Source organism: Leptosomus discolor, chromosome 1, assembly GCF_034619465.1.
Source record: "Leptosomus discolor isolate bLepDis1 chromosome 1, bLepDis1.hap2, whole genome shotgun sequence".
NCBI lineage: Eukaryota > Metazoa > Chordata > Aves > Leptosomiformes > Leptosomidae > Leptosomus > Leptosomus discolor.
This window is the reverse complement of record NC_141391.1, coordinates 204842374-204868922: the sequence shown is the minus strand read 5'-3', so window position 1 is coordinate 204868922 and position 26549 is coordinate 204842374. Positions and strand designations below refer to the sequence as shown.

The 26549-nt window shown below is 39.2% G+C and overlaps 1 protein-coding gene across 2 annotated transcripts in view; it reads right to left on the bottom strand.

Annotated features, from left to right (window-relative positions):
• RELN (reelin) overlaps positions 1 to 26549 on the bottom strand; it is a 297464-nt gene that overhangs the window by 147978 nt on the left and 122937 nt on the right. For both annotated transcript variants that reach the window (XM_086474260.1, XM_086474253.1), the window contains exons 5-8: positions 19244 to 19276; positions 17532 to 17610; positions 9328 to 9424; positions 5418 to 5469 (exon numbers count right to left, since the gene is read on the bottom strand). In XM_086474260.1, the coding sequence (XP_086330386.1) occupies positions 5418 to 5469; positions 9328 to 9424; positions 17532 to 17610; positions 19244 to 19276 (261 nt within the window). The remainder of the gene's footprint in view (positions 1 to 5417; positions 5470 to 9327; positions 9425 to 17531; positions 17611 to 19243; positions 19277 to 26549) is intronic.

The window sequence follows — 26549 nt, the reverse complement described above, 5'->3', positions numbered from 1 at the left end:
AAGTCCTAAATAGTTGAACACCAATAGTAATATTTCTTCAGTAATATTTTAGCCATATTAAAACCAACAGATACACACGTTTATCCTTGCTATAGGGTTCCATTAGAAAGATATTAAAGCAAGATTAGTAAACTGCAGGTATATTGCTTGTGATTGTAATAAATTTGTCTTATCCATATGGAACCCTGTAGGTTTTATCCTAGTCAAATGTTGTAATCATCAATAAACTTGGTCATCTGATGGATGTTTAGACAAAATAAATTGGAGCAATGGAAGGGACAATAACAACAGACAGCAGAGAAGCGACTGGATGATGTGAAAGAAGTTACCCCAGAAGCAGCAGGAGAAAGGGGTCATTCTTACTCTATGGGTAAGGTCCAAATGGTTTTGGTTCCAGACCAATGTGTAGATCATAACATGAGTGACCCATCTTTTGGAAAACACCTACTGGGATTTTCCTGAGAGGACAAGCAGAGTCCGTCTGTCAAAATCGCAAAGCACTCTCCCAGATTAATACCTAATACTAAAACCCTCCACTGAAAACTCTGTTATTAATGAACTCTGATGTGCTAGATGCATGTTTTGCTTCATGTCAAGCCTTTTTTCTAACAACAGCAGGGACTAACCGTATGATCCATGCAGCAAAAATACTCAAGGATTTTCCAGTGTCAAGACTGTTTGTGGTTCAGGTACTGAAGATCACCGTTGCTCGTGCCTGCTGCGTCTGCTTTAGTGTTAACAGTGAATAATGGTTTCAGAGAGCAGCACCTTCTTTGCCAGCTCAGTAGTACCTTCAGTGCCCACCAGCACTTTAGAGACAGGATTTTATTGATTTATTTGTTACAGGCAGAGTTTTTCTGCATCATACTGAGTTTCTTGTAAAATGTTTCATCTGTCACAGTGAAAACACACTCCAACTTTTTCAAGTACACTGTGGACCTGCCACTTTATATTTGAGGTATAAAATCTGTGTCAAGTCCTGGACAGCATGTAGCTGTCACAGACTTTCTGTACATCCTTTTCAGGATGCCAGGAATTCTGGCATGATCACCACTAAGCTAACAGAAAGGCATTTCAGAATAAGCAGAATACAAACGAAAGATTACCATTAACTTTTCTTGATATTGCATAGGCACTGATGGTTTTCAAGCTTTACTACACATTTCTTGATTCCTGAATAAGATTTTACACACTTTTACAATTTCCTTTTTAGAGTAGCTGTCTCTCAAGTTCACTGCAGTCCTTTGTAAGATAATTAAATGATGCTTATAGAAAGGTAGTAATTCCATCACAAACCCCCAATGAATAAGAAAGCAAATCATCCCTGTCAAAATGTGCTGTGTCTGTGTATCAGACAGCAGTGCGCAGAACTGATAACAGTGAGCTGCTGAGAGGTTTCATTCTTAGGGGTTCATGCAAATTATTTTTTTGCATTAGTACCATATTACTTGGCATCTTTTGCATTTAATTTTAAATTCTTGCATTAAACCAAAGCCAATGCCACACATATGAAATGACCATAACTCGGCTAAAATCAGTTAGGGAAAGACAGTTTGTCATCAGAATCATATTGAAAAAATTACAAATCATGTATTTGCCTAGAAAGATAGTTTTGGGTGTGACTGAAAGTAGGGATTAATGATTGACTCAAAGTAAAATCCATTAGATTTGGGAACTCAACTTTTGCAAAAGTTCTTTATCATGATTCTATGGCAGGGAGAGTCCAAGCCCAAGCTTTTTCTCCAAACAAAGAAAAAAAAATTTGAACCTTTGGCTAGTTCTTGGTTTGTTAGACTAACGGCTTGATCTTTAAAAAAAGGAGATGAAGAGCCAACTGTTTGAAATGTTTGAAGACATATGCCCTGTCGGAAGAGTGTTCAAGAGTTTTCATAACAAAGCTGAAGAGTGGGACCTTGCCTTATCAAGTTATTCCCATTTTCAAGTGTTGTTTTACAGCCAGAAATGATCTAGCAATACTAAGATGTGAGGAGACAGCTATGGAACAAAGTTTTTCAAAGTAATGTAGTATTTTCTGTATTTTCACATCGTGACACACAGCACTCTGAGGAGTACCTGCCCTGGAGGCCAGGCTGGGTGTTGGTACTCATCACAACGCCTTTGGCTTCAGGTTGGTGTTTGACTCGGATGCGTTGCAGAGGAAGGAGGGCTGGTAAGAGCCTGCCAATGCTGAGCTGCCCACGCAAAGCATGTACAGCCTACTTACACCACAGCCACGGGAGCATATGCTTAAAGAGGACACCCAAGGAAAAACGCATGAGCAGAGCTGCTTGCACACCTCACATCTTGGCATCACTCCCTTAAAGCCTTTCCTTTTCTCCTTATGGGATTTCATGGGTCTCTTTCTTCCTGTGTTTAGCTCAGTTGCTAATATCTCAGTACTATGAGTCACCTTCCATCGTAGTGGCCTACACGAATGAGAGATCATGTTCATGCCTGGAGAAGCCCCGGGACGTAGCTAAAGGGAAAAGCCTGAGATTTGGAGTGAGAAATAGAGAATATTTCAGCTAACGAATCAGACTAATATTATGTGGCAGCTGAGTCCATAGGCTTTTGTGCAATATCCTGCAACCCCAAGCTATTGAATTAGATGTTCTGGACTGATAGAGCCCAAAGGCATTGCTTTAAATATCTCAATTAACAATCCCACTGAACATTTAGGAAACTGCTAGACTTTGTCTTTCACATGTCAGTGTTTGGTCTTGGAGAAGTGTAGTCATGGGTGATTAAGACGTCTGAAGTTACTGAAATTTTATGCATACTTGGGCAGAGAATGTCTGAATGTAAACGTCACCCCAGCCCTGGACCAAAAGGCGATGCCACCAGCTCCAAGTGAATGCTGCAAGGCAGAGAAGTGACTCCCATTCGGAAAGGGTACTGCACATTAATGTTGTCCTGTGTGCGGAACAGGCCTTTCTAATTACCTTTGCATCCTAATTAAGCCTTCATCTTAAGTGTCTTTTCAACCCTGTTGCCCTTTAAAGGGCAAGACTATCAAATAGGTGGTACATGAAGGAAACTACACAGAATATCAACTAATGAAAAAATCACTAGGGTGTTACCCTTCCTGACCACACAGTTTAAAAGGTTCTGGGATTTATGATGAAATCAGGAGCATTTTTTTTCTTCATTTCCCAGTCCTCATCTGCTTACATACCTGCAAATACAAAATTCTATCTGATAATTAGTGGTGAGAGAAATCAAAGGGTATGCACTTTAATGTGTCCAAAGCTATGTGATGAATTTAATACAAAGATACCCCCAAAAGATTACAGCTTAAGCTATTCTGCAGTCGATAGAAAGTGTTAAATCTCCTTTAAAAAAACCCCACACAATTCCCTTGGATGAATCCCTAAATAGGGTTATGATTAAATCGGACATTTGTGAATAAGCTGGAAACTGGCAAATGCCTAGTTTAGATTTATGATTCTAAAGCCAAGTACTGCTGAGCTCAGCAGTAGTCCCCCAGCTCACACCGGTTTTTATCAGTTACAAAACCAATCTGCACTGTATTTCAAGCTCAACAGAGGCACATAGGGAAATGTGATATATTTCGAACTTCAGGCTGAAATTTTATTTACTCAGGCCTGCATCCAGCCCTCTCCTGCTCCATCATACTGGGGATCTTACTGGTTCCTACTGGTATAGGTTAAGGTTTTCTTACCATATATTCATGACAATGCTGTCATATAGGGTATTTCCTACTCATCCTGTTCTTACCCTTTTTTTATTTGACCTTCCCCAGTTGACGGGAACAAAGGCTACTAGTGAAATCTTAAGTCTAATTTTGAAACTTCTGGGAGCCTACATCCTTCTGCAGTTCACCTGCAGCAGACACCAGCCACTGAGCTGTGACAGCAAACATTTACCTACACATCCATCCAGCTTACACTGCTGTTAACAACTCTGGGTCCCTGTAAGAGTAATCAATAAAAGATTTTTGTAATTTTTTCCTGAAAAGCAAAATTACTCCACCATTACAAACTTGCAGCATTATAAAAGTCGCATATGCTTGGGCACAGGGAAGGATGGGAGGGCTTCTGTGAGCGTGCAACACGACCTAGAACATCATAGAATCATAGAATTGTTAAGGTTGGAAACAACCTCTAAGATCATCAAATCCAGCTGTCAACCCAACACCACCATGCCCACTAAACCGTGTCCCAAAGTGCCACATCTACATATTTTTTTAACACCTACAGGGATGGTGACTCCACCATCTCCCTGGGCAGTCTGCTTCAATGCTTGACCAAGTGAGCTGCCACCCTTTCACTGGCTGAATGAAACTGCAGAGTAGCTACAGGCTGGTTTTCATTGGAGATGCCCAATATTTATGCAATAAGTCAGTTTAGAATGCATACATTTTTATGGCTTTTTAAAAACAGTAATTCAAAATAAAAGGATAGATACCAGTCCTTAGAATTACTAATAGTGCAGGCAATTGCAAGGTGACAGGTAATGATGATCTCAAACAGTCAAACAAACAACTTCAGGTAAAAACAAATTTATATGATATATTTCTGAGCCTTCTAGGATTTTGATTTTCAATCCATTAAAAAAACCAATCTGCTTGCCAAGGTACCTGATAGCTCATTTCCAGCTGAGATTTCCAGACTCTAATCACACGTTTGTTGAGATACTTTTTGGAGAATTACTTTTTTTAAAAATAGCAATATGATTTGGAAACACATACCCAGGTGTCCAAGAGGAAGCAGGCTATATTTCTGGCTTGCTTTTTTAATGAACCATTTATATCATAAAAATATTTTTCCTTCATATTTTGAACACTGAGGTATGAGTTAACAAATTAAGAGTGTTCCAAATTTGCCCTCATCCTATGCCACAATTTCTGCCATAATTTATAGCCAGAACTACACAGTGAAAATGTGCAATAATTTACAGCAGGTATTCTAAGTAATACAGCATACAACCACTCCGTTGATAATATGAACTAAATAGCATTTAGTTTTCGTTTGCCCTACCTGTTCTATTTGTACAGATGTGTTAAAAACAGCACTACCCAGCCATAACTTGCAATACATCAAGGGTTTTAAACTTTAAAAAGGCTCATTTTTTAGAAACAGTAATCACACTTCAGAGAAAGAGCAAGAGAATATAATGTTCTCCATCAGGTTATAAAATAAGTGAAAAAAACCAAAACCCAGACATGACTATGCCTCGCATCATCAGAGTATCCACTGGAGTTTCTCCTTTCCAGGTTTAGATTAGGAGCCCTAGATTAGGAGATGAATAAATGTGCAGCAGTTTCTAAAACATTTTTTTAATCCCTCATGTCAAATGGAACATTGACCAGAAAGGTAAACCTGAATTGAGGGCCATTTTCCTTTGCAGAAATGACTTTTTACATTTTCTCAGGTGAAAAAGGAAGTTAAACTTACCAAGGGAAAACTGAAGGACGGATGCAGTAGTTGTGTTAAGGCCAGTGGTGGTCTACAGGAAGAAGAGCAAACAGCGGAGAGATTTTGTTAGATCAGCAAAACAATACATTTCATCCCTTGTTTTTCTGTGAAAGCATGGAAACTCTCTGGATACCTACATCTCCAGTGCATAAAACTATTAATTGCCAGCCCTTTCAGGTTGAGTGATCATGGACATCTCTGTTATGTCATTTCGATTATTGGCATCTCATCATGTGTCAAAGCTGGAAATTTTTATCTTACATCATATTAAATGTCTATAAATCAAGCACATTTATATGAAACACTGGCTATTTAGAACTGACTGGTGTTTAGAAGATTGAAAAAATAAATCCCGTGGTTTATGGTCAGCTTAGTATAAACAGTATATACAGAAGAGTTTTCACTTCTCCCAGCACAGAAGAACCAAAAAATGATCATAAATAAATAATAAAAATAACTTTAATTAAACCTAAAATAATAAAATGAAATATTAAGAGGGAATAATAGAACCTAAGTCTTCAAAAGCAAAACAAAAAAAAACTTGGTGATACTGCATAATATATACAGTGAAATTTTGTAGTAGCATCTACACGTTGTTGACATCCAACCAAAACCTGGAAACAAGCAGAAAACACCAAGCCGCTCACTCTGTTTTCAGCAGATCACTCTCCTTTGAGGCCTTCCTTTCTCCCTTCTTTCAATGCCCTTGTATTTCAGTAGTTTGAATTAGGACAGTTCTTCTGAAAATACTTAAAAATAAAAGGCACTAGAGTATTGTGAAGGACACCTATTTATTTTCAATTCATTTTGGAAGCTGGACTTAGAAATACTGGTTCATAACAAGCAAGGCAGAAGCACTGCACTAAAAACACTGCCTGATCGAGTTATTTTCTCAAAGAGCTGAAAAATCATTGCAACTGTTTAGCAAGCAGAAAGACCAACTGGAGGATCACCCCAAAAATAGGAGACTCAAAGTTTGATTCATTCACTTTAATAAAAGACCCAACAAAGATGTAATTTATCATTATAAGCAGATTTTAGAGACTACACTGAAGAAGGGAAAATCTACAAGCTGAAACACAATGGCAACGTTAGATTAAAAAAGTAAAGGAAAAAAGGCTTGACCTGGCAAGAGGGTAAGTTTACACAGCCATAAAAGAAGTCATCTAATTGGAAAACCAGGGACAGCAAACACCTTAAATAAATTCATTTGATATCTTTGCCAGTGATGCCTGCATCTTAGATTTCAAGACAGTGCAGTTATCCTTCCATGTCAGACCCTATGTACCAGTAATTCATGTAATTTCCTATGACATGCAACAGATACTTCCATCGAATGTGGTCCACATCCATACACCACATCATACCACAGATATGCCACAGAGAAGCCAACCTTCTGAGCAAATTTAGCCCCAGAAGTAAGGTCCTGGGGATAGCAGGCTGAGTTATGGGTTTCTATTATATTAGTTTACATTCAATTAATTATGTTATTCAATTCTAAAATTCTAAAAAAAAACTAAACACTTTACCAATGTTCAGTGGCTCATATCACCAAGAAATTAAATGTATCAGTTATCACAGAAGAGACATTCAAGTAGACTTAAAAGAGACTATGTCGGGAATCATTTCAGCAATGCTTTAGAAAAAAAGCATTAGACTTAGTAAAAACATTTCGCAAAGTTCTGCAAAAGACTACTAAGTTCAGATGCTGCAGTGAAGCTGTTAGGGAGCCTTTATTAGCCATTTCCCTTGGCTTGAAACGTCTCTGACGCTATACATCTTTCCAGGATTTTGCCAGTGGTAACTTCTCACCGACAGACATAGACAGTTTGCACTAAAAAAACCTCTGCCTGCAGTAACAGGCAGCTGCTGGGAGTCAGAAGAAAAGAGAGAGGTCAAGGAAGCAAAGCAGCAGCTGTCACAGCTGTTGATATAATACATTTTGCAATTCAACTCTTCTTAAGTATTTTAAAGCAATAATGTGGCACTGGGAGACATGAACAGGAACAGATTTCAAAAGCCTTTTCGAGCAGGGACAGAATAAGGTTCAAATAGTAAAGGTGATAGAATAAAAATGCATAACGATTGGAAAAATGAAACAGGTTTTTAAATTTATGTCAGGAAGAGATATTTTGTGAAATTGCTGAAACATGACTACAAATAAGAAGCAAGTTGGTTCTAAGAAAATAAGGAATTAAACCTATGTCCATACTCAAAACCAAAACCAGATCAGATTTCTTGTGCTCATCCAAAATGTTCAGCCACTAGAACGTTCCTTCAGAAGGATTTGATTTTTCTGCAACACTGCCATAATATTTATAAACACTTTCATTATTAGGCTGCTAACTGTTTATAAGCATGATGATTTTTTCAGCTGATTATTTAATCACATCACTTTGGCATTGTGATGATTTTTTCCAAGTTTGTGGTGCCATGGTAGAGCTATTTTACCACATGATAATACGGCAAATACAGTCCAATACTGGATTCTGAAGCCAATTTGAGATTACTAAGGATAGTCTAAATTACATATCAGCAGGGAGAAGACAGCTAATTAATGACATTTCAAAACCCTCAGAGTCGGGACCCTAGGTTTGCTAAATGTCATAAATAGATTGGTTTTCAAGGAGTGTTACCTGTGCTCAGTACTACAACTATAAATGAGTTAAAAAAATTGGGAAAAATATCCCAGTGGTGTGACTTCATTTCTGCACAGGACATAAGACTATGCATCTCTTCTCAAGGCAGTTAACAAAACATAGTACATTCAAATAGGATTCAAAGTAGCAGAGAGGCAATTAAGCATCCCTGTCAGGATTCCCTGGCTGGAGCTGGCTGTGAGGGAAGTGACTGAAATTCTCCTTTATCCGTAAACCCTCTAAATTAGTTTTATATGTATTTATGATTTTTGATCACCACACCAACAACTTCTACATTGCATTTGTGGAATTCTGGTCTCAGTTAAGAATGTAAAATTAACCCTGTTACAAGAATTGTCAGTATCTGAAATTAAGAGAAGATGCTTGGCCAAAACCACTTCTGTTTTATGGCCCTCTTCCATGTTTGCTCTTCAAATAGCTCTAATCAGCCTCTCCCTCCACTCAGAAGACTGTTGAAAACATGAGAATTAGTTTTGAACTACACAGGCTTTGAGTTGCCCTTTTAATTTTTCAGATCTTTCCAAAAGTCCCATTTTACGTAGATTGTTCCAGCTAGCTGCCCAGCATCAGCGTGTGGGCATTGGTTATATATCTTTCAATTAATTTTCCATACCCAGATGATCCCAAGTTAATGCAGATTGTACCACGTTTCTTACAGCAATTTTATGACCAAACTACCCTCCAATGAAATTAATTCTGTCCCCTTCATCATGACTCAATTTGTTACACACACTTTCCTAAGACTGGCAGGTGTTTGCTCCAGGCTGCATTTAAGTCTGTACGATGCATTGTTCACAAATGATGTTCTACAACCAAATTAACATTTGTCAACAGCAACAAGAAAAAAATGGGACACAACTAATAAAGTAAGAGAAGAAAAATGCACCTTGTCTCTATTTCATTGTTGGAAATAAAAAGAGAGTGATGTCAGTTGGGCAACACAGTTCTATTTCCTTGCCTTTCCAGTATTTTATAGATACTTTAAACTTGGATGCACACTGGATCAAGAGACTTTCCCTTGCAAACTACTGCAATAACCTTTGGTTAGCATCTATAGTTTAAAACACTGGGATTTCCCTGGCGTGCTCTTCTATGGCCCTATTACCTTGCTTAAGAGCCTTTTCACTGAACACCAAACTTTCAGAGCACACCAACATCTCTGCAGTTGACACAGCATTGATTCATAGCCTGCAGTCCCAGCCCTGGCAGAGGAGCCAGCTTTCGCTTACCAGTTCTCTGGGACCATATGGCTCGCAGAAAGTGACGGCGTTGCCGTGCATTATCACACCACACTGCTCTCCAACCTCGCAGTTACTGCATTCAGACCTGCAGGAAGAACACACCATGTTCAAAATGGAAATCAGAAACTGTACATTTGAGACCGCATCGGGCTTGTAAATTGTAAAATAAGACCATTATATTTTGACACTCAGACAAATTGGACTGTTTTGCTATCATGGTGCTGAATGTAAAGTTTGAGCAACTGTGTGTATGATGTACTAGAGCTGCTTCTTGAGAAAGGCCCTTGTGAACAAGTACTTGCTCTCTGCAAATTGTCCCCCCTCCAAAAGGAATGTCCCTAGTCATTGACTGCAAAAAATCACACAGTGGGAAACCAAGTTGAACATTTACATGTGTAATTTACCCTGAAGTTACTCCTCTTCCAAAATCCTTACTGCGCATTCAATATAACACATGTAAATCCACCATCACGGAGTTACTGTACAGAACAGCTCAGGAGAACGGGTTGGGATCAGCTCCCCTCCAGCCTGCAGGGTTATTTACCCCAAGGGGCAGACTCCAGGCTGCAGACCCTACCTGAAACTGGGCACCAAGATGCTCCTATAGCCCAGCTGCTGTAACACAGGTGTTGCTGCTGCTTTCTATTTGTATTTATCATGTCCCGTATTCCTAGTAACAGAGAGTAGCCAACCTGTTCACCTTTTAGGGGAAAAAGTATGAAGAAAATCTCAAAAAGACTTGAAAGTGCTGCTGAGCCAGCTAAGTGTACCTGTCCTGATATTTCTTAATTTAATATGAAGGACTTTGTGGGCAGCCTGACTGTGGAGCAGAGGGAAAGGACTCTTTCCCTCACCTTCAGGATTGGGGTATCAGCTCTTGGCATGAGCAGCAGATTTTTCAAAAATTTTGGAGGTACTCCCAGCCCCTGACAAACTGCCTGCGTTGGGGCTGACTAACATTGCCTTCATGCATCCAAAGCTCAGCTTTAACATCAAACCTGCAGGAAAACATTTGCTCCCAGAGCAACTCCATTGTAAGCAATGGTGAACTCACTCCAAACCTTCTTATTTCTTGCTGATTTTTGTCTGTACTTTGATAACTGGTATTTTTAGAGTTTTAAGTGAAATGGACTTACGTAAGGGGTATTTAGGCAGTTTTTTCTTTGGCTTGTCTCACACGGAGTGCCTTAGACTTGGCCACTCTTTCTGATGTGTGATGTCACTAAAATACACATTCCCATATACACAGCCCAGATATAGTTTAGTAGCGTGCAAAGGTTTGGTTTTCTTCTGTCTTCATTCTCCAGTTAATTTCTGGATGGCAGGAAATTGGAAGGAAAGGAAGAAATCCCAAGGAGATAGGGACTTGCTGTCAACATATATGTTAAATTTTTCAATGATCGTAGCCGTTCATAGATAACTGATACTTACCATCAATGTATAGTTGATTCCTATACAAATTTCCTTGGGTATTTTTCACCTAATTTACATTGCTTGTTTGTCTTTTCGTCAATAAGTGTTGTGTTAAACTCCTGCAAGTCTTTCTGTAAACTGCTTGGAGCAGGATTCCCAAGTATCTGAAAAGCATCAGCCCACCATGGTCCTGGACAGAGCAAATGAAATCTCCAGCCGCATTGCAAGGAAGAGGCTGGTAGCATTGTCAGGTACCCCACAAGGCTGGGACAGCTTTTCCCTGCAGGGGCCATGCGTCCAAAAGGTCTGAACGAGGGAGGATGGGCTTCTTCAAACCCAGGTAGTGATTAGAAATAATGTTTAAATTAATTTTTAAAGTATGCGTTTAACTAAATGGAGTTACCTTCTGGTCTGCTCCCACAGCAGACTGGGGCTCCTCACCACTCCCCTGGCTTCCCAGGGCAGCAAAGCAAGGGTAACTTTTGGCAGAATGGGTTAACTGTGGGCAGCGTACAATACCCTGCACAATACTCCGCAGGTCTGTGAGTGCTAAGCTCGGCTGAGCGATAGATGTTAGGTTTTCAGATGCATAGATGTCATGAATAATTGATTGCACTTGTTATTTTGGGTCTCTTCAGTTGGTTCTGGGTGAATTCAGCACAGGACTGGCTTTCTTATGTCCAAGTCCATTACAGAAGTCAAAGATGAATGCCTTGTTCCCACTTTCCAAACCTCTCCCTTATTCTGAGGTTTTATTAAAGGTCAGTTTCAGCTTCATTTCACGAATCAAAGTCACACATAAAAAGTCCTTGAGTTTTTTCCTGTGTGAGAATGTCAATAAAGTCATTCAGCGAGTCACACTAACAGCATTTAGGGTTTTGAATTTAAGCAGTAAAATTAAATCCTCTAATAAAGTAATGTAGTTCCTACTGCCTTCAATCAGTCAATATTTACTTAGACACAGTCAGCCCATGATTTTATTTCTCAATATAAGGCAAGAGAGCGTGTGAGTGAACAAATTGTACTTTAAGAGAAAGTACAGAAACAGAGTTCATGGAGGATGTGTTTTGTCACTCTCTAAATTTCACTTGATCTCTAAACTCCAACAACTGAAGAACAGAGGGACAGGAACCAGAATAATACCTGGAATTCTGTAGGATTCTGGAGGTTTATGAGCATTATTTTCATTATCTGCCCCTATATTTTGGAGTTTTATAGTGGAGCATCTGCCTGAATTCTTGATATGTACAGTGAGAGACAGGTATGGCAGGAAAACTAAGCCTATGAATACTATGTAGGGACTACTTAGTTCCTTGTGAAAGGTCAGGCTACATGATCCAAGGGATATTTTAATTTCGTAATTCTCGTATTTCAATGAATACGAAGTGATTCAGCTGTTCATCTATTCTACTTCTGTAATGTGGTCTATGAAATACTGCCTGGAAATCCAGAAGCACTTGTGATACTGTTGTTATTTCATCATTTGGCTTTTTCTAGGATGGCACTCTCATAAGAAATTGGATGGCTGTTGGTAATCTTGATTCATATTTTTGTGATCTCTTTGAAATGCGTTACCTCTGACAATAAATTGCTCACTAGCTTGACAGGAATGCACAAAGAGTGAGATAATTGATCTGCTGTTCCTCAGATCATCATCATAGAATTATGTGTTTAGAAACAACCCAGTTTGCTCCTCTCCTGGTGCAGACTGGTAGGTTAATATCTTTTACATTTATACAAACAGGAGACAGTATTAATTGTCCTGCCTGGGTGCAGCTTTTCACGATATCTTTCTGGTCTAAAGAGATATCTGCCTGGTCTAAAATCTTAGCATGTTAAAATCACTTCAGCTTTCCCTTCACAGCTGGTACTCTCTGCCACTGTTGACATGTGCCATATTCATCTAGATGTCGTCTCTGCAGACTTGTCATTGCTCTCATCTCTGGCTTAGAGGGTTCCACCTCTCTCTGCTATTGTTTTTCACTTTGCCAAAGGGGAAACATCTGCTGTTTCCTCATCCCTATTTGTCATTTCATTTCCTTCTACAGTACCTGAATTTGTGGACATTATATTGACTGATGTCTTTCGTGATGTCTGGACTATAAAGAAGATAAACATCTCAAGCTGCCAAGAGATTTTTAATCATAAATCTTTCTGAAGTTTAATCCCACAGTTTTAGTGCAATTTGGAAACCACTTTAGGACTTCTTTCTCCTGTCACAAAGCTTTCCTCCACCTCTTTGCTACTGGAAATATCACTGTACCTCTTCATTTCACAGATGCTATGAAAAAGTGATGGAACTTGTTTGTTATTGATTGCTTTTACATGCTCAGCTTTTCTTCATGTCATCTTTAAAGAGTACATCTTCTGTAAGTGATTGCTGTTTGGAGTGCTGATAGCCTTTAAGATGAAACATGACATCAAGTTGGGAAGGAGAGTTTAGCCAGCAACAAGCTCCTGTACAGTCTTTATTTTCTTAAATGTAGTAAATCCCCTGTTGTCTACAACCCTATTTATACAGAAACAAACATTATTGCCAGCACCTCTTCTTTGCTAATTTATGCATCTTCTTTTCCCCCCCTTTTTTTCTCAACATTAGATCATTTATCATATCATTAAACAGAATATTTTTCTATATTTGTTCTTGTTTGGCCTGTTTTAGTTCTGATATAGCACCCTTTTTATACTCTCCTCCGCAATTTTATGAGGTTACAGAGAGGCAAGATGGTCACAGAAACAGATGCTCAATGACCTAGACAGTCTTCCAGACAACACCCACATTTGGCCTATTCTCATCCAGCCATTCCCTGGCCCTTCCCTAGCAAGAAGTATATGGTGCAGATTCCCTTTCTCTACAGAGGAAATCTATTACTTCCATGATTTCTGAGCTTTCTGAACTAACACACTCCTGATGATAGTTTTCAGCAAGTCTCACGGACCACCAGTCACAGTGCATTGAAAAATGCACTGAAAGTTATTTTCTGATTAGATCCGCAAGTCAGCTGTGAACTGCTTAGCATGGAGTGGGAGTCACTTGCCTACCTTAATTTCCACAGCTAATACATGTTAGACGTAAAATACATAGGACATTTATGAATGTATGAAGCACATTTATTTCACAGGTCAAAGACATCTTTGTGAAATTACTGGCAAATGAGACCCAAGAAATGAGGAAATCTTTGCTTCAGTAAGCATGCTTGTGCCTACAGGTTGAGACCTTTGGAAATAATCATATCCCGACATGACTGCACGCTGGAAGAAAAGAATATAAAAATTAGTTGGACACACCACACAAGAAAATCTGCATTGTGGTTGAGTCCGAAGAAAATGAAATGAGATGTGCTCCCATTCCTGCATTCCCAGCTTCCTTCTCCTTACATGTTCTCTCCTGCTGCCTCCTACTCTCCTTGTCCTTTCCCATTTTAGCAGTTTCTCTTGTTTTCTTTCAATCATCAAACTGTGATTTAGGTCAGGAATCTGTTCCCAGATGCTGTGATTTTTCTGTTTACAAAGAGCCCCATCCCAACCTTCCCTTTCTCCTCCCCTTGCAGCTCCAGAAACATTTGTAGCCACTCCATCCCTACTCCTGAGCCTCCGAAGAAACAGATGGTTTCTGGGTAGGATGCGTCTTTTAATACGTTTGAAAGAGCAGAAATCCATAAAAAACAGGCAGTCTCAAAATCATACAGTGCCCTTGTTCAAAATAGTTAATTGATGTGAGGCCTCTCCCAGTGATGGAGTAACACACCGGCTCTGCTGGGACTCATAAAATTAGACACACACAGAAGCTATAAAACGCTTTGCTTGTGCACTTGGACTGTACGTCTCTGCCAAAGCTGCACATGCCAGAAAGGGGATCAGGAGGAGTGGGACAATATTAATCACATCCAAGCCAGCGTTATGTAGGATTTGGGGAAAAAGATCATAGGAAAATACAAACACTTCTCTTTTCATCTTTACACAAATAACGGTTTCAGAAATTATTAGAGTGGCTTAGACTAACTGGCCCCTGGTGACACGGCACTGCTGGAGTATCGGTGCACACAATGCAGCTGCTACCGCACACTCCGAGCACAGCAGACCAGGGACCGAGCAGGGCTGGAAATACTGCTCTAGCAGTTACTGCAACTGTTTGTGGTAAAGATGGGATTTTAGCAGTGCCAGGGGAAAAAATGCAATTTTAAAGTGGATGGCATAAACTGTTAATAATCCCTGATTTGACTCCCACCAGACAATCAAATGAGAATGAGCTTTCTGCCACTAAGTGGGTCTTCACTGGAGGCAGATCAGCTGCAGAAATCCTTTATGCAGAAAAGCTCATGACACCTCATTACAGTTTTCTTTTGTTTGTGCTCCACTTCTATTTAGCATTGCTGAAGATGTTGGTTTTCTGGTGTCATTACAGGAAAATCTGCCTCAGGATTGTGGTGAGTTTTGAGACTCTCTTTCAGCACACACCTCTCTGCACTGACCCACCAACCAAGATGGGTCAAGGTTATTCCAGGGGGACCAAATCCAAATCTTGGAGACAAAAGGAGTAGGAGACTGGGGGCTCTTTTAGTCTGAAATTTCTCTGTTGAGACATCTATAAAGCAAGGATGAATTTAAAGATAAGAGAGCAATGGATAAATAAATTACAGAGGCTCCCAACAGACAGGCCCTCTGTGAGTTATGAGACATCTGCAGGGAAATAATGCCTCCTCTCATTTCTTTCCACTCAAGTCCATTTAACACACCGCTGCTAAAGCTATCTACCTTGGCAGCTATTCTGTAAGCCATTAAGACTCCTTGATCTATTCATTCCCAAAGAGAAAGAGGCCTTTTTTATATTATAGTATTCCAGGTCCTTAATGCATCTGTCCAGAAATACTTTTGAAAAGATGATACAAAAGGAACAAAAGGTGGAAAAATAGTAGACACATATTAAAAAGTATTACAGTAAGTATGAGCAAAAGAAAAATATCCATAAAATTCCATAAACCACAATCTTTTTACATAAGATTGTGAAACTGAAAGACCTGCACAGATGGAAAACTGACAGGCCTTAACAAAAAGGAAAACAAGGTCAGATTTCACAGAACATATGTATTTCTAAATACGAAATGCAGGTAACTGCTAAAATGCCCATCAAGAATTATTAATGTCCAATAACAATATTTCTGTATCTTGTATGAATTAAATCAGTAAAATTAGTTATATTTATTAAATAGGATTGGAAGGGATAGAAAACTCAGTAACAATCTCATAAAGGAAGGAGACTCCAGCCTTCAAAACTTCATGTTAAGATTGATAGACGTGTTTATCTGTGTATAGTGTGGCCACTACATATAATCACTACACAGAACAGAATCAGTTTAGTACTGTGAGAAACCTGTAACTTCCTCTTTTGTGACGTACATGCGCTTATTTGTATATATTTGTCCCAACACAAGAAAGACATGGAGCTGTTGGAGTGAGTCCAGAGGAGGGCTACGAAGATGGTCAGAGGGTTGGAACACCTTTCTAACGACAGGCTGAGAGAGTTGGGCTTGTTCAGCCTGGAGAAGAGAAGGCTCCGGGGAGACCTTATAGCGGCCTTCCAGTACCTGAAGGGGGCCTACAAGAAGGCTGGGGAGGCACTTTTTACAAGGGCCGAGGGGTGATGGTTGGAATCTGGGAGAGGGCAGGCTTAGAAGTTCTTCTCCCAGAGGATGGTGGGACACTGGAACAGGCTGCCTAAGGAAGTTGTGGATGCTCCATCCCTGGAGGTGTTCAAGACCAGGTTGGATGAATCCTTGAGCAACTTGGTATAGTGGAAGGTGCTTCTGCCATGGCAGGAGGTTGAAACTAGATGATCTTTGAGGTCCCTTCCAACCCAAACTGTTCTATGATTCTATGGTTATCTATCTATGGTACTTTATCACTGCAATCATTGTGGTGGTGAAGTTATTAATATTTAAAATTGAGAGGTCTGGCTAAGAGTTATCTTTACTAAAAGAACATTCATTTTTTCTAAAAGCTAACAGTCTGCAATTGTTTCCAACTACCCACTTCTGAGCTAAGATAACACTGGGTGTGCCCCTCCTATAGGCTCCACGAACAGCCATCTCTCCATATTGTCCTGTTATTTACTGTTGGAGTCTTGAGCACTATGGCAGTGACTTAAGGAGTCCATCCCTCCCAGGGATGGACACTTGGCTTTATTAAAATTGAACTTGTTGTTTTTCCTCGCCTCTCCTTGTTTTCTGTAACGCTGTATAGACTGGGTTTCTGCAGTTACATGGCAGCGAATGGGGGAGCAGAGGGGGAGACACTGTCTGAGTGCTGTCTCACTGTGGTCACAGTTAATAAAACTTCTGCCACACCTGTCCTAAACTGTACTTGCCTTATTATGCCTGTGGAGTCCTAAGATCCTCCAACAACATCTACTGGTTAAAGAATGATAACACCTGTACTTGCTGTTTCAAAGGCAGACTGTGATAATATGAATGACATCTTCATACAAAAACATTCACTGAACTCAGCTCTACTCTTTTCTATTTTTGGATTAATTCAAAATTAGAAGTCAATGAGAATTTGTCACTCAATTTGATAGGCTAACAATTTCTCAGTCACTCATTAATCAATTAATTAATAAACTAATATATTTAGGTCCCAATGGAGCAAAGACACACATAAGCTTACACCAATGTGAGCTGAGGTATCTAGGAATAAATACAATACAAATACTTCACTATAATAACTGAAATGTTTCAATTTGCTTAAATGTGTATAGAGGAAAGCAGAAGTGTGAAACTCACCACATGGTAGGATTCAATTCTTGCTGATGGTAAGAGTCAAAGTCATCTCGTAGGATAATGCTGTCACTGTGCATTTCAGCTACAAAGAAAATAAAGCACTATATGAAAAAAATTCAGTGTAATAATCCAGTGTTTTCTAAGTGTTGCCTTACATAAAGCTGAAGTAATGCATTGCAAAATGAGGAAATCGGCTTTTTTAAGTATGCTAGGTACAAAAGCAGGGTTTTCTCAGTTACAGGGGTTTTTTGCTTACTCTGGATCATAGTACCACAAAAAATTAAGAAGTGTCCCAACCTACCGCCAGAATGTGATGACTATGGAAAGGTCAGTGATCAAGTACATACTAACTGTTTTAAGAACTTTAGTTCCAAATTGTTGGTTGTTCTGAATGTTAAGAAAAAAATCCCTCCAAATCCAGTTTTTGGAAACACTGGCACAAGGAGGGATGAGATGTACTGCACTTCTAATAGTCAGGGGATTCATTCTGACGACTCATAAGCAAAAATCCATGATCTCATTGGAATTTCTCTGCTGTCAGTGGAGCTGGCAGTAAAGGTCAGCTCATTTAAGGAATATAATCTGTGAGTTATGTTATGCAAATATTTCTAATCATTGGTCTGCAAGCTTTGGACTCCAATTTTCTGATTTACTGTATCATTTAAGTATGATGAACAAAAAAATCCCCAAATCCCAAAATTTTGGCACCTGTATTTGTATCAGAAAGACCATTCTATACAAATACTTCCATTAAATGAACGAAGTAATTGTCACTTGCTACTCAAGCTGAGCAAGGATGCCAGAATCTTTCCTGGACTGATTAAATCACAACACATGGATTGGTGGGTGCAGGGCTGGAGTTTTGCTGCATGTGCCATGCCCTGCTTGAAGAGCAGGAGAAGCAGTGCCCTGCTCCTGGGTGCACCTTGGAGGTGCACTGGGACAAAACCTTCATCTCACTGACCCAGTACTGGTGTGATGGTGCTGTCCCATGCTGGGGGTTACAGGTCATAGAATCATAGAATGGTTTGGGTTGGAAGGAATCTTGAAGATCATGTAGTTCCAACCCCCCTGCCACGGGCAGGGACACCTCCCACTAGACCAGGTTGCTCAAAGCCCCATCCAGCCTGGCCTTGAACACTGCCAGGGAGGGGGCAGCCACAGCTTCTCTGGGCAGCCTGTGCCAGTGTCTCACCACCCTCACAGTGAAGAACTTCTTCCTAATATCTAATCTAAATCTGCCCCTTTTTCAGTTTGAAGCCATCACCCCTTGTTCTATCACTACACTCCCTGGTCAAGAGCCCCTCCCCACCTTTCCTGCAGGCCCCCTTTAAGTACTGGAAGGCTGCTATAAGGTCTCCCCGGAGCCTTCTCTTCTCCAGGCTGAACAACCCCAACTCTCTCAGCCTGTCCTCATAGGGGAGGTGCTCCAGCCCTGGTCCTCATACAAGCAGATGCTCTAACACATAGCTAGGAAGAAAAGCTCTGCAGCATGATATACTCACACTGCAAGGGCTAAAAGGCAATATAAAAACAGCAATAAAAATCACAATGAAAAAACAACTAATCAGAATTAGACATAATGAAATTCATTTTATATGAGTCCCATTTTTATTTGATTTCCCCAGAGCTAGTTTCATATGACCTTACAGATCGTTTATTATAGTAAAGTTAGTGATTCTGAGTTTTAGTAATAAGAATGACAAATCACCTACCTAGGTGAGGATGTAAGGGAGCTTCTGTCGGGGCTGCAGAGAACAAGGATACACAATGCATAAATACGGTCTATGATCAGGGCTTAATTGCACCATTAAAAATCAATTCAGCATAAAACAAATTGTACAGTACATGTTCTCTTAAGTCAACTATCCCAACAGTTTAATTATGAAAAATTTGATACACACTGAAAGATATAAAAATGTAATAGGAAAGAAAAAAAATATTCTCTAATTAAAAAAAAAATCAGTAACAAATGAGAGACAGAAATGGTTGTACAGAAAGGTAAGAAAGATCATTTCTAGTCTAGGATTATGAGATATTAGAAATTTTTTGGATTAAGATTCAGTAATTCAATGATTGATTAAGAGAATAGGAATTAGGCTGAATAAAAGAAATAGTCTAGGTGAGACAAAAATACCACCCTTTGACCATTTATACTGCACTGGACAACATTTCACTGTGTATATTGTTGGGAGAAAAAATCCTAGTATTCCTAGGGCAACAAGTAACAGATTGACTCCGCAAGTCACTGTATCAAACACTAATTTTAAAGCACATTTTTACACACACTGCTGGATCAATTCCCCAGTAGGTCTTTGTCTTCCAAGAAAAAGTAGAATATTGTAATGACACACTGCATGGGGGGCATGTGTATGAAATGACAAAACTTTATTAAGTACTATTCTCCTAACACTTTGCAACAGGAGTCTCATGGTAACATGACACAAATGAAAACAGAACCTATCTGAAAGGGCACAGCTACATAAAAATTTGGGGAAGTCTAGAAGGTGGCTACACAGTGTGCTAGATACTCCGTGGTAGCTACTACATCCATAGCCTTGGTTGATCTTAAATCCAAAGTTATGCCTCTTTCACGGAGGCAAAGAGGGCGTGTTTAAGCAAGCTCCTGGAGACCAACTACCTCTTTTGCCTCTCAGTACCTCACCCATGCAGCTATATTTCTAGCTGTATTTTGTACATTGGTAAACAGAACACCAAAAAAAGAGAGAGTTTTCGAAGCTGGGATTCTTTTGATGATTCTGTGTTTCTTGTTGCGCGCTGACCTAAATTGTGTCAGTTCTCCTGATTTCTTCAGCATATTTGCAAAAAATTACTGAAGTATTGCAATTTCTGTTATAACATCTGACAAATTAAAAATAGATTAAAAATGAACATAAAAATGAATGCAGCAATCTGTGTAGAGCCCTCACACATAGTCATCTGAATAGAAAGTCCAACACAGATCTCAAGAATTTTGTTTTTCTCTGCCTGCTTTCTCCTTAAACACTGGGTTTGCATGGAGGTGTGACATTCTGTAATGAAATTGCAGCATTTCACGGGGAAGTTGGTGATTAAGAAGATTGAACAAGAAACAACTGAGGTATCTGCAGACTAGAAAAGGATGGCAGGCAGTCCAGATTTAGCTTAGATAGAAACCTTTCATTTGACTGACAAATTGGAAGATCGACAGCTTTTACTCCAGTAACCTTATATATAGAAAATGCTGAAAACAACCACAGAACCACTGAAAGCTTAACTGCAGTGAAGAGCAAAGGCATTCTTAAGAATCTGATGCTGAATAGAAATTGCAGACATGCAGAAATATGAAATCTTTTTTTCTTTATGCAGCTAATTTGCTCCATTTTTTATACAAGAAACTTATCCATGTCGTCTTGTCTTCCGCAGCAGAAATGCCAATAATGACTCTAGCAAAGGCCAAGATCTCTCACCATGATGGTACGAAGTCTGGAGCAATACAACTCCAACTGCCCATTAAGCCTGGCACTATCCCCAGGATAACACTGGGCTGCACTGGTAGATACTACACAGGAAAAGATTGCATTTGTCCCTTGCAGTCCCAGTCATTGTTTTTCTCCATGGAGGCATGTAAAAATTTCTCTAGAAAACTTTTTAAAACTGTTTGCACAGAATAAATGGATTAAGCTGGTTTAACTGAATTATTTCCAGGTTGAGCAATGCAAGGTGTTCTGGATTTTGCCTGCAGGAAAAGGAGTATATTCTGGCATGGGATCTGAAATACTCCTGATGTTGTAAGAGATTAAGATTAAAATAAGTCCTCTGTCTCTGATGCTGTGTATTAGCCCTTTTCCTTAGTTCCAGATCATTACTAAGGGATGATCCATTGCAAACACAGGTACGGCTGAGAGCCACTCTGCTGGCATTCATCTATGAGGAGGGTGGTTGTGTCAGACCACATCATGGGCAGACTCATTAGCCGGCCAAGCAAATTTAATCAGCCTTTGAGGTAACTGAAAGAGACTCAATTGAAAGAGACCTTCCTCTCCAACGACAGCAGTGCAGATCTCAAAATGAAAATGAAAGACTAGATTGTAATTTTTCCTGGGTCACTTCGCATGGCTCTTTGGATGGGGCTTTGTGTGGAAGGCAGTCCAGACCAGGATACACAGTCACTAACGATACTTTCTGAAGTTATTATGCAAACTTTCAGCATTTAGCCAAGAGGTACACATATTGCACAAACTTGATATCTTTACATTTGCAAACTCCTGTGACTTCAGCTTTTTTTTTAATATAACTTGCTGTTTATGTCATTAAAGAATACAAAATTGAGATATGAGAATTTTTTCTAAAACAGCTCTTCAATCATATGCACAGTATATTGCAAACCCAAACTGCTTACCAATAGACTGAAATGAAGAAAACTGTGCAAATTCGTACTAGTGCTACTGATGACTCATTTAAAAAACTAAAGTTGGAATCAAACAAACACTTACTGTCAGAAAAAACGTTGTTCTTACAAAGACTTTATGTTGAGGAGGGGTTATGCTTCCCAAATCTTTACAAGATCTGAGAAACCCAAGCATTTTTGCCTCAGGTATTCCTTCATCTGTTTTGCAATTCAAATTCCAGAGCTGAATATGACAACAGACTGTGAAGCACCATTTAATGAGTGATAAACCTAGACTTCAATCTCTCTATGAATAATTTCTGTATTACATTTTATATTTCATTGTAAAAGAGCACTGTGTTGATCTTCAAGTGTCGTAGTTAGGGTCCCCAAAATAACAGAAATTCAGAATATCACACAAAACCAATTTAAAACAGGTTTTAAAATATTTTCAGATCTGCCTTTTTTTCAATTTAGGGAACTACTTACTTTAAAATAATATGGATTGTACAGTAGGCCATAGTGTGGCTATAGTCAAACGGAGTTTCCTTGCATAACATGATAATGCTGAAGAAAATGATACGTTGCAGAGTAGCTATAGAGCACAAAGATATAAAACATTTACAATTTGAAAAGAATTTCACAATACTTCAGTCTGAGAGGGAAAAAAAAGGCCATCTTATTTCATATTTTAAACCATGATTCACTTTCTTAGACATTCCTTAGGCACATGGTTGGGTGGCTTGAAATTTAGAATACGTATTTGCATGGCTCCAAAATGCATCTTAGCTTGAATGAGAATGTTGTGTCTTTTTTAAAAAGTAAAGTAATTTATTATTGATTTTTAACTACAACCCTGGGTGTACACAGAGCTTTACAAGAGACGAATTGTACTAAGCGAAGAATGGAAATGGAACTCAACAGAGTTCACAATTTAAGAGGCATGAGCAAATACAATATGAGAAAATGTAAGGATATGTAGGATGCTTGCCTTGTAAGACAAGCCAATCCCTTTGGTAAGGAAAGGCACAGAAGAAAGTAGACAATACAAAGTGATTCAGAGAGAGAAAGGCTGCAGTCAAACTGGAAGCGTGAGAATCTTGAGGAAAGTAATGGGGAATTCAAAAGTCAATGGGGTGATTGTGGGGCTCTGTGTCAATGGGATGGGGGATCATGAAGGCGTCAGAGTAAAAGGCTAAGATTTTCTATGGATGAAGTAAAGCTACTGAAAGGTTAAGCCAATAGAAAAATATGCCCTGTTTTGGTTAAACTGGAATGGAAATATGAGAGAAGTGGGAAGGGAATGTCATCTTCAGATAGAGAAGCTGGAATATGAGGAGGGAAAAAAGATTTGGTGATAGTCCTAATGTCAGTGGAAAAACAAGAACCAAAATCGTTAAACATGGCAATGGTTAACTGTTAAGCAAAACTAGTCTCCATTCAGAGAAAAACAGCTAACATAATGCAAATTAAACACATGTTCCAGCAACACCAGTTTGTACTGTTGACACTCACATTCCATAGATCCGTAGGGTCAAGCCTGCATACAGGGGTAGGTAGGGAATACAGCATAAGAAAATATTCTTAAACCCCACTGGAAAATAGATTTTTTTCTCTTTTTTCTCAGAACCTTGAATTATTTTTTAAATATAAAGTGAATTACAGAAACCCAAAGGCTCGAATTCTCCCAGACAAACACCGTGCTCAGAATTTAACGCCAGCAGCTATTAGCTGTTGCTTGTCAATTCATCACAAACAAGATGTGGAGAGAGGTATATCCTATTTTTCAGATTATGAAAAAGTCTAATCTCCTTGTCATTAGTAGCCAGATGAAGACGAAAAAGGAAATTAATACTTTTATTTAGACTCCTGCCAATACTTTCTCTCTACTGGTAAACAAAGTTGCTATTGAATGATAGAGGCTGAACGTCCCCCTAGAGAGAGTCAGTGTGTTGCCCGAGGGATGCATTATTCTTGCTGACACATAAGCCAAGGAACAATACGTCAGCTCTGAACTCCAGTCTTCTGTTCCGTAAAATACTGCTCTGGTCAAGCCTGAGAGCCTGTAATCTGTTTTGCATTTGTTTTACAGAGCGTTCTTAAATTTTACAAGGTACAAAACAGACTTAAAAGGTCTTCCACAAACATTCAGGTAAAAGCTATCAAATGAAAGAGAGGCTGGGCCAATTCCCAGGATTTACTTTCATATGGAGATATCTGTCAGACTGTAGAGTGGTTTCTTAAGAAAGGACTCCCAATCCTATAATTTGTGGCGTTGAGTATGAGATTGTATACAATTCTGGAACCTATGTTGAAAGGAATGATTTTGCACTAGGAGGGAGCAAAATTCTTCATCTTTTCCATCTCTTAGGTTTTACTGTTCTAAGATTCTCCTCTAGTCAGCCAGAACTAAAGTACACACACACAAATCTCCCAGTGTAGGCCTTATTCCAAAGAACAGTGCTACTGGTCCAAAGTTACATAGTGGGAAATGGCCTCCTTAAGCTTTTAGCACCCCACTTGATGCAGTAAAGGCAGGTGGGGTTGTGTGGCACAAGTGTCAGCTGCATCCATCCCCGCACTGCGAGCTGTTCCTCTCAGCAGCATCGCTGTTTTCATACAGACCTGAACTCTTTGGAGTTCTACAGTGCAATGCAGCCAGGTCTGGTGTTTTGCCAAATCTTAATTGTGCTCCTGTTTATTAATGTATGATTTTTGTTCTACTGAGGCCAAGAGTAAATATGAATTAATCTGCACAATAATAAGTTACCTTATTTTCTGTTTATTTTACTATTAGATCAATAAGATAAAGATATTGTTAATTAAAGATATTATTAAAGGCAAGAATATAATCAGTCATTAACATCCTTATTTGTCTTTAAAAGTATTTATGAGATATCTATCTCTTCTGTCTTGGCTTATACAGTTTTTGGGTTTTTGCCTATTTTTGCTGGATTAACTATTTTGTCTGATAATTTTTGTCTCCTTTCTTCAATATCCTATAAAAATCTTACAAACTTCAAAGATTATATCAGTTGTCAAAGATCTCTCTAGCTTCCTAAAATATTTATTGTATGCTGAACACACAGCTTTTCAAACTATTATTTTACTTTCTTTGGTGCCTTTGCCTATGGCATCATTCCTTATTCCATTTACATTATACATAGGGCTGCTTGTTTGGCATTGCCATCCCTTAATGTTACCCTTTATCATCCTCTCATTCTCTTCAAAATAAGAACTACACTTTCCTTTCGCTGCACAAATCGCATTGACTATATTAGGATTTACTAATGCACATCTGAGGGTGGACAGCCACAGTGAACATGATTTCTGAGATTCCTTGCTACTTTCACATCTTCATGTATATCCTTTTTACTAGCTATTATGTAGTCTGGTGCCATCTCCAGTGAACATACTTATTAAAAAGAGGTCTTGTAATAAATCTATGAAGTTGCCCTCTAGTTCTGTTTTCTTTACTTAATGTGTCACATCATTCACTACAGCATTTCAGTGTAGTAATGTTTAGGGCCAGAAACAGACCATAAAACCTCATTTAAGTCAAGATACTTTGCTGTTTCCATGTATCTTAATATGATATTTGCATCTAAATAAATTCACCAATTCTTTCTGAAAGAATCCTTTGTTCACATTAACAGTATTGATGAAAGTGTGATTGTTTTAATGGAACAAAAGAAGCGAGATTTGCTTCAAAGAAAGTATATTTTATTTGAATAGGAAAATTAATCCTAATAGTATAAGAGTTATAATAGTACGCACTGGTCAGGGGGACTAATGCAATGCATGTTGTTTGCTGAAGAAATAAGAACAAAAAGGCAGAGGAGAGCTTGGTGTGGGAATGGATGGGAGGGAGGAGAATGGGCAATCGGGTGGTTCACTATCTGAGTCAAGAAAACTGTGGCCGAGGTAGGAAATTAGTGAGGATAAAGTGGGAGAAGGACCAAGACAACCTCTGAGAAGCTTGCACATTGGTTTTGCAGGGAAATTTGATGTCTGATTACATGGCTGTCATACACTGTCAACTGCTTATACAGCAGTATCTCTGGGTGCAGGACATGGCTACCAGTGCCTGGGCAGGAGTAGGAGGCAAAGGGAATGTCACAGCTGAACAGCGAGTGAAGGCCCAAGGACGGCACATCTCAGCATCTTTTATTCTCTACACACAACCAATACACAAATACCATTTTCTCCTTGTTCTGCAGAGTCCCTGTGAATTCAGGGACAACACGCAGTACTGTAATGACTTATTGTTCTAACCAACATAAGTATTGCTAACATGTTGATGTGAGGTTAAGTTATGCTTCAAAATTGGAGAAATGTAAAGCAGAGAAGGGTGAAATAATTACAGTTTCTGCTGTCAGCTCTCCTACTAAAATCTCCTGGTACAGCATGTCTGAAGAAAGGATTGTCAAAGCCTATACGGATATATTTCTACTCACTAGTCTCTGCTTAAGAAGATATTTTCTTCTAGCAGGGAGAAATCTTGTTGCTTTGACCATATTCTCCTTGAGCACGCTGCCAGTTCTGACACTGATAGTCATATATTTGCTTTCAACTTTCTTGCACGTAGCTTTCATCATGCTGGTCACTGCCAGCTCTCTGGCTCTCTGTCACTCTGCCATCAATATGTCTTT